Source organism: Rhinatrema bivittatum, unplaced genomic scaffold, assembly GCF_901001135.1.
Source record: "Rhinatrema bivittatum unplaced genomic scaffold, aRhiBiv1.1, whole genome shotgun sequence".
NCBI lineage: Eukaryota > Metazoa > Chordata > Amphibia > Gymnophiona > Rhinatrematidae > Rhinatrema > Rhinatrema bivittatum.
The window spans coordinates 79,664-92,765 of NW_021820801.1; the positions used below are offsets into that span (position 1 = coordinate 79,664).

At 53.1% G+C, this 13,102-nt stretch overlaps 1 protein-coding gene across 1 annotated transcript in view; it reads right to left on the minus strand.

Moving 5' to 3' along the window:
* Window positions 1-220: 220 nt before the first annotated feature.
* LOC115082146 (complement C3-like) overlaps window positions 221-13,102 on the minus strand; it is a gene marked incomplete at its 5' end in the record, with an annotated part of 68,872 nt that continues 55,990 nt past the window's right edge. The window contains 13 exon segments of the mRNA XM_029586405.1: window positions 221-467; window positions 1,357-1,492; window positions 2,124-2,207; window positions 2,630-2,716; window positions 2,807-2,896; window positions 3,352-3,457; window positions 4,307-4,396; window positions 5,563-5,650; window positions 6,575-6,626; window positions 7,567-7,657; window positions 7,999-8,058; window positions 8,343-8,501; window positions 12,875-13,038. Of these exon segments, the coding sequence (XP_029442265.1) occupies window positions 326-467; window positions 1,357-1,492; window positions 2,124-2,207; window positions 2,630-2,716; window positions 2,807-2,896; window positions 3,352-3,457; window positions 4,307-4,396; window positions 5,563-5,650; window positions 6,575-6,626; window positions 7,567-7,657; window positions 7,999-8,058; window positions 8,343-8,501; window positions 12,875-13,038 (1,349 nt within the window).

Consider the following 13,102-nt stretch of genomic DNA (forward strand, 5'->3'; position numbering starts at 1 on the left):
CACATTGTGGTGCGGTAAATGAGTCCCCACCAGCTATCAGGACACGGGGGGGACTGATAACCTTCACCCCCTTCCAGCCTTTTACTTCAACTGGGGCAAAATATCAGCGCACACAAACTGAGGAGGGGACCTACACCAGTCAAACTGCAGACCTCACCCCTCATTCCAAAATAATATCCAAGCAAAACCGTCCAAAATAATATCCTTAAAACATTTTCAGTCAAAGTTCTGATTCAGGCTTTTTATTAAACAGCAGAAAATCTGACCTGATATACACGGGTTCTGGGAACCTCTCTTATTAACAAATGCTCCTGGTTTCTCTTTGCTAATGTGGACAGCCGAAGGTGGTCAGGTGAGACGAAAACATCTGTAAATCAAGGCACAGCTGGCGCATGTTCAGCTGCTGGCATTCCTCTGGTGCTGGAATGACCTCGATCCAGGTGTTGCTTCCAAGCAGGTAACTCATCCTGCGAGGGAGAGAAGAGAGACTCTCGTACCGCAGCTTTGAAGATCACATTCAGAAGAGATCTGGCAGCGTTTTTACAGTGTAAGTCGCCAGAGTTTTCCCCAGGAGGACTCGTGCTACCAGTGCTCTGTATTACACATTATAGTTTTGCTAACTGCACCTGTCTGTCACTGGCAGGCACTGAGTGGGGGCTCTGCAATTCACCTTCGCCTCAGAGGTGTCCTCTTGGTCCAGCTGCCAAATTGACTCACTGTTGCTACAGCTGTCCTGGCCTCCCTGGTCCCTTGGGTGCAGTACCTGGTTTTGACCTTATCGTGAACCTTGAAATCTTATTACTTTGCCAACCTGTTTCCTCTTATGCCTGACCCAGGCTCTGGATCCCCCTGCAGGCACTCCCCCTGCCACCTATCGCCGTGCATGAAGCTGACGTGACCGCGCTGGACATTGCACGCACTTGAGAAAGTAGAATGAAAATCAAGCCCTTTATACGCAAACTCAGATTGCATCAAAGCGATTTGTTCACCTAAAATCCTGTTTTATGTGTGTAAGTGGTGCTTTGAAAATCAGCCAGAGGCGTGTGCGTGTAAAAGCAAGCATGCAACACGTACACGCGCTACTCACAGTAGGCGCTGCAGGGGGAAGGGAAAGCATTTCTGTGCATACTGTCAACGTGTGAGAGAACGCACGCAGTCTACGTAGAGAAAGCTGCACTGGTGCCCGCAGACTTTAGCTCTATTCAGGCTCTTACAACATTATCCTCAACCCCTAAGGCACATATCTAAGTCACTGCCAATTAAATATCTCGCAGGCATAAAATGAAGAAAAAATAAAAATCCCATCGGGGCTAGGGAAGCACAGGAGAGGGGCAGGAAGTCTGAGAAAGCACTCACTCGGTTCTCAGGTCCCACAGGTCACTGCTGTGACCCCATATCAGGTAGTCCTTGTAAAGCTGAAGGTCCAGGGCTTTGCGGCAGGCCCTGTGGCTGATGAAGCGACGGCTCTGCCCTTGGATAGTGGTATCTGTCCCTTAGAGTGAAAGCAGGAGGAAAGGCTGTGCGTTAGTGAGCAAGAGGCTGAAAGGCAGTGCTCTTAGAGGAGGAAGGCGTGAGGAATGGTCTGGGGGGGAGCTCGGACACTTTCCCCCGCATGCTCAGGTGCCAGGACAGGACAGGCCAGGCTGGGAGCTAAGGGAAAACTCTGCTGCCTGTGCCACAAGTGAAAGTCACTGAAGTAGTTTATTGCGACCGCAGGACTTTTTCCAAAGCAAGAAGCCCCTGCTTCTCCACAGCTCACCTTCCCCTCTCCCCCCAACAATCGGCCTGGGTTGGGGAATTATAAACTTTTACTCCCACAAAGATCTGCATGAGACCCTTGCTGCTGCCATACAGCCTGATAAATTCCCTGACTCCTAATGACTCAGAACCAGTTCTCAAAGGGAAATGCAACTATACTTTCACTTTGAAAAGTGCTGTGGAGTCAGAGATTTTCCCCTGCACAACCACATGCACTATTGCCTCCCCAGATCTAATCCCACCGCTGACACCATCTGATTTTTCCATGTTGCTGATCCCCTCATGTACTTTTACCTGGGTAAATGGCTTTTGAAATTTTCCCATCCCATAAATCAAATGGATAATTGCACAGTGAAATCTGTTACCTTCTTTGATGACCTCCTGGATCTGCATGGTAAAGTAATCGTATGTTCCGCGCTCTTCCATCTTCAGCAGTTGAGTTCTGTAGACTGTATGGAGACAAATCATTACCATTTTAACACAAAGGGATTTGCTAAATATGTAAGTGTGATACACTGAACTGGCCCTTGTGTTCTCTGCAGAATTCACTGTTGCTGGATCAGAGGGGAGGATGCCAAGCAAAAAAAAAAAAAGTCATATCAGACAGAGATATTACAGGGACATCCCTCCCGGCTTCTCCTAGGTTTTCTTGTGTAATTTGTGGGCATAGGAATGGGATCGGAGAGATCTGTGAGATGTGATCTTCTGCTCCGAGTCCTTCTGGACAAGAAGCAGTAGCACAGACCTCCCACTCCTTCTCCTGACCCCCTTCTCACCATCACCCAAAGCTTCCTTCCCCAGCAAAATAGGTAAAGTCATTTATGTTTGCCGAGCGTTGCTTCGTATCCGGGGAACGGCGAAGACGAGTTACCGTAATCGACCCCAGCCTCACACGCGGCCTCTATTCGCATTAAATGGTCCAGGGCACTCGTATGCTTGTTCTTCAAGGTACATTTTTCTGTGAAAGAAACAGAAGAGAAGCTGTTAAAGCGCCGGCAGGCACCGCACTGGATATCAGAAGTGTGAAAGCGGATGGATTCCTTCTTACCCTCCACGCATCGGCAGGCGTCTTCCTGGCAGACCTTTGGCAGGAGCCCTCCTTCTTTAGATGGGTGGTAGAACTTTGTGCAACGGTTTTCTGGAAAAAAAAAATAATAATAATAACAACAAACATTACCCTCTTAAAGCAGCACAAAATAATGAATTTGGAAAAAGTGGTGTCAGAAGTGGGTCGATATAATGAGGGATCAGGAGCTTGTAAGGAGGGGGGTAAATGGCAGGTGGGAGAGGGTGGAGGGCTGTGCAGAGACTGCGGCAGGTGGGCAGCCTCACACTCACTAAACCGGATTGGTCTCTCTTGCCTATTTTGTCCCGCGCTCTGCACAGCACGGTCAGACCTGCTGCCTCCCAGGCCATTCGCCAGAGTATTGCAGAGAAATGGCAGGGGAGGGGGTCGATGACACTTTCAGTAGCAGGCGCACAGGACCGGGACCCGCTGCTTGTTCCCTTTCCAGAGCAGGAGGAAGGCCTGCACGGGATCAGCAGGGCTGTGGTCTCTTCACTCCATTCGGGGGGGGCCGGACAGTCTCTCACCCAGAGAATAATATTCGTAAACCGTCACGGCGGCCGGCTGCATGAGATCCACTTCAAAGTTCTGGTGGGCTTTGAACTTGAGGCATTCGTTCTCTGCATTGGAAACCTGGAGAAGGAAAGGGCAGTGAATGCTCGGTGTGCGAGTGAACAATAAGCAGTGCAAGGAGCGCAGGACACATTATGTGTGCAATGGGAGGGAAGTGAAAGTCTCTCTGAGCTCTCCTGAGGAGCCTGTACTAATGCTGGCGCAGCGCACTCCTGTACCCTCTCTCTCTCTCTGTGTACACGTGAAGCCCAGGATGACTGTGGCTATGCAATGGGAGGGAAGTGAAAGTCTCTCTGAGCTCTCCTGAGGAGCCTGTACTAATGCTGCCCCAGCACACTCCTGTACCCTCTCTCTCTCTGTGTACACGTGAAGCCCAGGATGACTGTGGCTATGCAATGGGAGGGAAGTGAAAGTCTCTCTGAGCTCTCCTGAGGAGCCTGTACTAATGCTGCCCCAGCACACTCCTGTACCCTCTCTCTCTTTGTGTACACGTGAAGCCCAGGATGACTGTGGCTATGCAATGGGAGGGAAGTGAAAGTCTCTCTGAGCTCTCCTGAGGAGCCTGTACTAATGCTGGCGCAGCGCACTCCTGTACCCTCTCTCTCTCTCTGTGTACACGTGAAGCCCAGGATGACTGTGGCTATGCAATGGGAGGGAAGTGAAAGTCTCTCTGAGCTCTCCTGAGGAGCCTGTGGTAATGCTGTCCCAGCGCACTCCTGTACCCTCTCTCTCTCTCTGTGTACACGTGAAGCCCAGGATGACTGTGGGGAATGAGTTATCGATATCCTCGTGTGTGCCAAGCACTGCAGGACATCTCTCACTCACGTTTCCTTGAGGATCCATCCCTTACGTATTCGGAGCACTATTTAGTGATCTGTGAACCGAACCCAGCTGAGATAAGGGAAGTACCTTGTCCAGGTAAATGATGAGAGAACCTCGGTCTGAACGCTGGGTGTCCATTTCAAACTTGGAAATGTACTTGTCAACTCGGTTTGTCAACTGGCAAAAGAAAGAGACCCAAGATGATTATTAGCCTTCGTGCCTTCCTCAGTACTGAGCTGGGGCCTCGTTTAAGCTGCTGCATCGCTGGACACAGACAGATAACGTCTGCAGAGATCCTGGGAGGAGAAGGAGAATAGCACCAGGCGTTCCTCCAGGCGGAAATGGACAGTACCAGGGGCTGAACTTAACCGCTACTTAGAGCGGACCCAGGAACAAGCTTCCTGCTTTCATCCTGATTTTATATGAGTTCTGGGAAGACAGATATCCCCCTCTCCCGTCATCCCTGCTGATTAGCAATGTAAGGAAAGCATATTCTGTGCCCTGCGCCGATCTGGTCCTGGGCAGAGGAGCTGACAGGGTGGCTCGTGGGAGTCCCTCGCAGCAAAGTCCGAAACAGCAAATCAGCGGTGGCAACAAAGCGCAAAGCAGCGGAGAAACATGCGGTCGCTCGCCAGCGGCAGGGAGACCCCGCCCTCCCGAGCAGGTCAGCTCCAGGGTCAGGAACCCTTCTCCCCCCTTTGATGGAGGCTCCTGTCCTGCATCGGAGGAATTGTTCCCACTCTCCCCAATCGGGGGCTCCTTCCTCTGAGAGAGGGAGAAAGTGACCCTCTGACTCCCAGCAAGGACAAGTGATTACAATACTTGTACAAAACCTCTCCCGAGACAGACGAGGAGCTTTAAACGCTTCTGCGTCCCAGCAAGCTCCTCAGCCCGTCGCTGTGCAGGAATTATTCCCGCTCCTGGTGCTTTCCTGCTGATGGAGAGAGCCCGACGGCAGAGCCCTAGCTCAGCCTATGGCTGATGTGGCCTTCTGCCGTCCAGTAGGGGGCGCCACTGCCACTCTCATGCAATGCAGCCAAAGCAGAGCCCACTCTTCCCCTCCTCCTGCTGTGCCCTGTCCCTCGGGGGGGGGGGGTGTGAATCGGGGGGAGCGCGCCAGGATCTGTGCTGGGGGGAGCCCATTGGACCATGGTAACCAAACACCCAGCACCACTCTCGCAGTATTGCCCGGTTGCCTAAATGTGCAGGGGGCGGAGCCCGGGCAGAGCATCGCCAGCCGCGCAGGGGCTGAAGGGGAAGGTGGCCGCTGCCGTGAGAGCGAGCGAGTGAGCGAGAGGCCTGGGCCAGAGAGGAAGTGCATTAAATTGCTGAATAAAACTCACCTTCTCTAAGTCATCGAAATCGGGGGTGAATCCGGTCAGCATGGAGATGTCCACAATGGTCATGGTGGAGTCCGAGGCGCCGAGGAACCTGGCGGGAAAGGGATCGGTTCTCATATTCTGGTCGGAGCCCAGCAAAGCTTTGCAGAGGATTTTTCTCTGTCCCCCACCTTTGTGATTTGGAGGGGAGGAGTAGCCCTGAGAAGCAGGGAGAGCAGGGTTCAAATCCTGCTCTTGCTTCTTGTGACCCTGGCCAGGTCACCTCTCCCTCCATTGCCTCAGGTACAGACGTCGTATTTTTTTCCCCACAGATGCAGAACGTGAGCCCCCGGGGGATAGGGAAATGCCTACGGTACCTTAGCATAATCCACTTTGAAATCCCTGAAAATCAACCAAGCAAACCTCTGGCCGCCGAGCAAGGACGGGAGCTCTCCACTGACGCAGTGGGAGAAGGAAGACGCAATAGCAAGGAAGATGAGTGTTACACGGACTTACAGACCAATGCTATATCATGCACTGAGCCCAACGCCCGATGCAATAAGGGGATCAGCGCATCCAGGGCGCAGCTAATGGCGCTCATCTCATCTAAACGCGTGTGCATGAGGCTAGTACCCCCCATGCAAAAACCCACCCTGCACCCGACGTTTAAAAGCCCCTCACAAAGCCCCAGATATTGCTTCTCTGTGATCCCAAAGGAAGCAGCATGGAAAAAAGAAAATGTCACCGGCGGTCAGGTTAGGGAAATGGACGCCCATTAATCCAGCATCGGTTTTCCTGACTTCTGGTCGCCCCGAAGCCATGAACTCGCTCAGGGATGCACAACTTAACCCCAGCGCGCCGTTTGTAGCGCGACCCCCCTCATTTAAATAATGCATCACGCGTCCAGGAGAGGTGGATCGAGCCGCGTCAGGAGAGCAGACGCTCAATCCCGAGTGCCCGATATTGCACCGTCCTGATAGTGATTTATCCCATCTGTGAGCCAGCGGGAGCCTGTGGGAATGACGGGATCTCTTACCTCATGCAGATGGTGATGAAGACTGAACTCACGGCGCCTTCCGGCTTCTTCTCTGGAAGGAATCAAACAGGACAAGGAGGGAAGCTCGTTAATGCTCTCGCACGCTACTTATTTATTTATTCACCTGCGGTGGTTTCCAACACCGAACATTTAGCAATGAAAATATGGGAGTCCCCAAATAGCCATGAAATAAACCCAACGCCCACTCCCTCTGCAAAATAAGTCCCTGGACATGCACAGAACCTCTGCCCCCAGCCTTCACCTCCGGAGGGGTCCACGCCCGTCCTAAAGCATTCATCATCTTTTTTTGTAAAAGGTAAACCACCAGGAAGGGCTTTGCAAAGTCCAGGGAGCAATCACAAAAAAGGCTCAACCTGTTGCTCGCACCCGAACAGCTTCTGGGTTACTCAGGATAACCCGCAGTCCTCTCAGTGAGGATCTAAATTGCTGTTTTAGGTCTCTAAGTGCAGAGTTTATCCTGGAGATCACTGGGTGGCAAACCATGCAGAGATTTAAGGGTGGAAGCAACCCCTAGCCCCAAGACCTGCCAGAAGTCTGCCTGACCTGCTCCAAATAATTTGAAGCAACTTAATGGATTTTGGGGGTGGGGGGGGGAGGATGAACATAAGAAATTGACATGCTGGGTCAGACCACCAAATTTTCCGCTGACCCGCGGAAGCCCTTCCTGCATTAAAAGAGCCCCTTTTTCAGTGATTTGTGTCCTGGTCACGGAGCCTCACCAGGGCCAGGAGCAGCTCTGGAGGCAGCGTCCGGCCTCCTGCTCAGCACCAGTCCGGTGCAATTCACCAGTTTCCTCCACAAGTCTCGTCAGCACTTGGGAAAGTGTTAAGTAACGAGAGCCCTTGTGGGATCTGCAGGCCAATGAGTCGGATCTGCCTTTATTCAGAAGGCAGGGGGCTGAAAAGCCATAGAAGCAGAGCAGGGATCACCTCCAAAGACATTGAAAATAAACACAAAGAGGGAGGTTTTACCGTGCGGTGCATTTTCAACCGAGACGGTGAACTCAAACTTCTTGCAGGCAGCTGCGCTCTCGGTGAGTGGCGCGTAATACACGGTCATAACCTAGGAGGAAGGACACGAGGAAGCCCAGTGAGCAGCGCGTCCAGCACGGAGCGGGGCTGTGAGGCTAGGGCTGAGGGGTTATAACCCGGTAATAAGTGCTGAAAGGGACCCTGGGCCCGTCCGAGGAGGAGAGGACTGACCGGGAGCAGGAGAAGGTTTGCTTTTGGGGGGGAGGGGGAAAGGTCAGCGGGGGGGGGGGGCATGGGAATGCAATGCAGGACGGATATCACCCAAGGTCCCGCCGTGAAGCTTTCATTAGCAGCTGGGACCTGTTACCCAGACTTTGTCACTGCGATGGTTTGTGCTGGATCTAGAGAGGGGGACATTGAAATGTTTCTTACCGTGAGTGTTCCTTGCCCTTCTCCCGTGGCCGACACTGTGAAGCCTTCATTAAATTTGGTCTGTAGGAGAGAAAAGGATAAAATGAGGATGGACCCTTCCAATCACCGGAACAGTTTCCATTCACAGTAACGTTTATTTATTATTCACAGGCATTTTATAAGCCGCCCTTCCAAACACAAATGATGTGCAAATGTAATGCTTGATTAATGTCTTTCTGTGACGTGGCGGCTTTCTCTGCTGATTATTTCAAGATACAGAAAAAAAGAGGCAGTGCGTCTCCCCTTTGGGTTGCAGCTGCCGCCTTGCGTCTTTCGCTGTACGAGCAGTGGAGAAGGAAGCGCACCCTCTCGGTCCTGGACACCATAGCATTTTGCAGGTTGAGCCTCCAGATGATTGGTAACGTCCGGCCCGGTAATTTCACCGACACGTCCATATTGATGACATTGGATTGGGGAGCCTCGGCCTGGTACTGAGCAAGAGCCTGGAACACCATCACGGTGGCCTGCGACGAAAAAAGGGGAAGGGTTTAGCTGGTGCTTGGGGTCATGCAAGGAGCTCGGGTCTGTTTGCATGCGATGACCGGTGGGAAGGGTTTAGCTGGTGCTTGGGGTCATGCAAGGAGATCAGTTCTGTTTGCATGCGATGTCAGGTGGGAAGGGTTTAGCTGGTGCTTGGGGTCATGCAAGGAGCTCGGGTCTGTTTGCATGCGATGTCAGGTGGGAAGGGTTTAGCTGGTGCTTGGGGTCATGCAAGGAGATCAGTTCTGTTTGCATGCGATGTCAGGTGGGAAGGGTTTAGCTGGTGCTTGGGGTCATGCATGGAGATCAGTTCTGTTTTGCATGCGATGTCAGGTGGGAAGGGTTTAGCTGGTGCTTGGGGTCATGCAAGGAGATCAGGTCTGTTTGCATGCGATGTCAGGTGGGAAGGGTTTAGCTGGTGCTTGGGGTCCTGCATGGAGATCGGGTCTGTTTGCATGCGATGTCAGGTGGGAAGGGTTTAGCTGGTGCTTGGGGTCATGCATGGAGATCAGTTCTGTTTGCATGCGATGATCGGTGGGAAGGGTTTAGCTGGTGCTTGGGGTCATGCATGGAGATCGGGTCTGTTTGCATGCGATGTCAGGTGGGAAGGGTTTAGCTGGTGCTTGGGGTCATGCAAGGAGATCGGGTCTGTTGCATGCGATGTCAGGTGGGAAGGGTTTAGCTGGTGCTTGGGGTCATGCAAGGAGATCGGGTCTGTTTGCATGCGATGTCAGGTGGGAAGGGTTTACCTGGTGCTTGGGGTCATGCAAGGAGATCGGGTCTGTTTGCATGCGATGACCGGTGGGAAGGGTTTAGCTGGTGCTTGGGGTCATGCATGGAGATCGGGTCTGTTTGCATGCGATGACCGGTGGGAAGGGTTTAGCTGGTGCTTGGGGTCATGCAAGGAGATCGGGTCTGTTTGCATGCGACGAGAAAAGGGGAAGGGTTTACCTGGTGCTTGGGGTCATGCAAGGAGATTGTGTCTGTTTGCATGCGATGACCGGTGGGAAGGGTTTAGCTGGTGCTTGGGGTCATGCAAGGAGATTGGGTCTGTTTGCATGCGATGTCAGGTGGGAAGGGTTCAGCTGGTGCTTGGGGTCATGCAAGGAGATCGGGTCTGTTTGCATGCGATGACCGGTGGGAAGGGTTTACCTGGTGCTTGGGGTCATGCAAGGAGATCGGGTCTGTTTGCATGCGATGACCAGTGGGAAGGGTTTAGCTGGTGCTTGGGGTCATGCATGGAGATCGGGTCTGTTTGCATGCGATGTCAGGTGGGAAGGGTTTAGCTGGTGCTTGGGGTCATGCATGGAGATCGGTTCTGTTTGCATGCGATGACCGGTGGGAAGGGTTTAGCTGGTGCTTGGGGTCATGCATGGAGATCGGTTCTGTTTGCATGCGATGACCGGTGGGAAGGGTTTAGCTGGTGCTTGGGGTCATGCAAGGAGATCGGGTCTGTTTGCATGTGATGACCGGTGGGAAGGGTTTAGCTGGTGCTTGGGGTCATGCAAGGAGATCGGGTCTGTTTGCATGCGATGTCAGGTGGGAAGGGTTTAGCTGGTGCTTGGGTCATGCAAGGAGATCGGGTCTGTTTGCATGCAATGACCGGTGGGAAGGGTTTAGCTGGTGTTTGGGGTCATGCAAGGAGATCGGGTCTGTTTGCATGCGATGTCAGGTGGGAAGGGTTTAGCTGGTGCTTGGGGTCATGCAAGGAGATCAGGTCTGTTTGCATGCGATGTCAGGTGGGAAGGGTTTAGCTGGTGCTTGGGGTCATGCAAGGAGATCGGGTCTGTTTGCATGCGATGTCAGGTGGGAAGGGTTTAGCTGGTGCTTGGGGTCATGCAAGGAGATCAGGTCTGTTTGCATGCGATGTCAGGTGGGAAGGGTTTAGCTGGTGCTTGGGTCATGCAAGGAGATCGGGTCTGTTTGCATGCGATGACCGGTGGGAAGGGTTTAGCTGGTGCTTGGGGTCATGCAAGGAGCTCGGGTCTGTTTGCATGCGATGTCAGGTGGGAAGGGTTTAGCTGGTGCTTGGGGTCATGCATGGAGATCGGGTCTGTTTGCATGCGATGTCAGGTGGGAAGGGTTTAGCTGGTGCTTGGGGTCATGCAAGGAGATCGGGTCTGTTTGCATGCGATGTCAGGTGGGAAGGGTTCAGCTGGTGCTTGGGCTCATGCAAGGAGATCGGGTCTGTTTGCATGCGATGACCGGTGGGAAGGGTTTAGCTGGTGCTTGGGGTCATGCAAGGAGATCGGGTCTGTTTGCATGCGATGTCAGGTGGGAAGGGTTTAGCTGGTGCTTGGGTCATGCAAGGAGATCGGGTCTGTTTGCATGCGATGTCAGGTGGGAAGGGTTTAGCTGGTGCTTGGGGTCATGCAAGGAGATCAGGTCTGTTTGCATGCGATGACCGGTGGGAAGGGTTTAGCTGGTGCTTGGGGTCATGCAAGGAGATCAGGTCTGTTTGCATGCGATGACCGGTGGGAAGGGTTTAGCTGGTGCTTGGGGTCATGCAAGGAGCTCGGGTCTGTTTGCATGCGATGTCAGGTGGGAAGGGTTTAGCTGGTGCTTGGGGTCATGCATGGAGATCGGGTCTGTTTGCATGCGATGTCAGGTGGGAAGGGTTTAGCTGGTGCTTGGGGTCATGCAAGGAGATCGGGTCTGTTTGCATGCGATGTCAGGTGGGAAGGATTCAGCTGGTGCTTGGGCTCATGCAAGGAGATCGGGTCTGTTTGCATGCGATGACCGGTGGGAAGGGTTTACCTGGTGCTTGGGGTCATGCAAGGAGATCGGGTCTGTTTGCATGCGATGACCGGTGGGAAGGGTTTAGCTGGTGCTTGGGGTCATGCAAGGAGATCGGGTCTGTTTGCATGCGATGTCAGGTGGGAAGGGTTTAGCTGGTGCTTGGGGTCATGCATGGAGATCGGTTCTGTTTGCATGCGATGACTGGTGGGAATGGTTTAGCTGGTGCTTGGGGTCATGCATGGAGATCGGGTCTGTTTGCATGCGATGTCAGGTGGGAAGGGTTTAGCTGGTGCTTGGGGTCATGCAAGGAGATCGGGTCTGTTTGCATGCGATGTCAGGTGGGAAGGGTTTAGCTGGTGCTTGGGTCATGCAAGGAGATCGGGTCTGTTTGCATGCGATGTCAGGTGGGAAGGGTTTAGCTGGTGCTTGGGGTCATGCAAGGAGATCAGGTCTGTTTGCATGCGATGACCGGTGGGAAGGGTTTAGCTGGTGCTTGGGGTCATGCAAGGAGCTCGGGTCTGTTTGCATGCGATGTCAGGTGGGAAGGGTTTAGCTGGTGCTTGGGGTCATGCATGGAGATCGGGTCTGTTTGCATGCGATGTCAGGTGGGAAGGGTTTAGCTGGTGCTTGGGGTCATGCAAGGAGCTCGGGTCTGTTTGCATGCGATGTCAGGTGGGAAGGGTTTAGCTGGTGCTTGGGGTCATGCAAGGAGATCGGGTCTGTTTGCATGCGATGTCAGGTGGGAAGGGTTTAGTTGGTGCTTGGGGTCATGCAAGGATCTCGGGTCTGTTTGCATGCGATGTCAGGTGGGAAGGGTTTAGCTGGTGCTTGGGGTCATGCAAGAAGCTCGGGTCTGTTTGCATGCGATGTCAGGTGGGAAGGGTTTAGCTGGTGCTTGGGGTCATGCAAGCAGCTCGGGTCTGTTTGCATGCGATGTCAGGTGGGAAGGGTTTAGCTGGTGCTTGGGGTCATGCAAGGAGCTCGGGTCTGTTTGCATGCGATGTCAGGTATGGCAGAGGCTGCTGCTCCACTCTCATGAAGGAGGTGGTGAAAGAAGCAGTAATTGATAGAAATAATGCTTATGCCCAAACTCTACAATCTGTGCAGAGAGAAGATGAGAACCAGGCCGTGGATCTCTCGTTAACTCAACATTTAGGTGCTGTATCGTGAAGCGGGCAGATTTAATGACACCGTATTAGGTCAATGAAGGTTGGGGCACTGCATGAGGACGGGATCGTTCCCTGAGAGTTACACCTTCTTTTGTGACCTGTTCCAGTCTCTAGCACCATGAGCCTTCATTCACAGGTACCCTGGGAGTTTTCAGCCTCTTCCTCCTGCTCTCCCACCCAACCATCATTCTGGCAGTCTGTGGCCGGGAGGGGTGTCACACATCGTGGCTCCACCAGGGTGGAGTGGAGCCCATCAGTTCACTTTAAACACTCATTAGCCTAATAAAGATAGAATCACTACCTAACGCCTTTGCTGCTTGCCTTGTAACGTATTTTATGTTTGGCACGCTAACACGCTGTCTCCTGCTCCCCTTTCCTCAGGGATGCCCAGAAGGCAGCCTTCCCCTCTTGGACTGAGCGAGATTTCAGGCGTATGCCACCGTCCTTACCTGCGTGGATCCGTAGCCGCCTCCGTAGTACCTCTGCTCCGTCAGCCACTGGACCACGGGAGCTGCCAAGTCAAACCTCTTCTGCGTTAAGATGGCCAGCAGGGCGTAGGAGGTGGCTTCAATGGTGTAGAGGCTGGAGGAAGGGTCCTGCCAGCGAGTTCCTCCTGGGGGCAGAAAGGAGATAGTGAAGGAGGGTCTCCGGATGAGCATGAGTACAGCGGAGAGAAT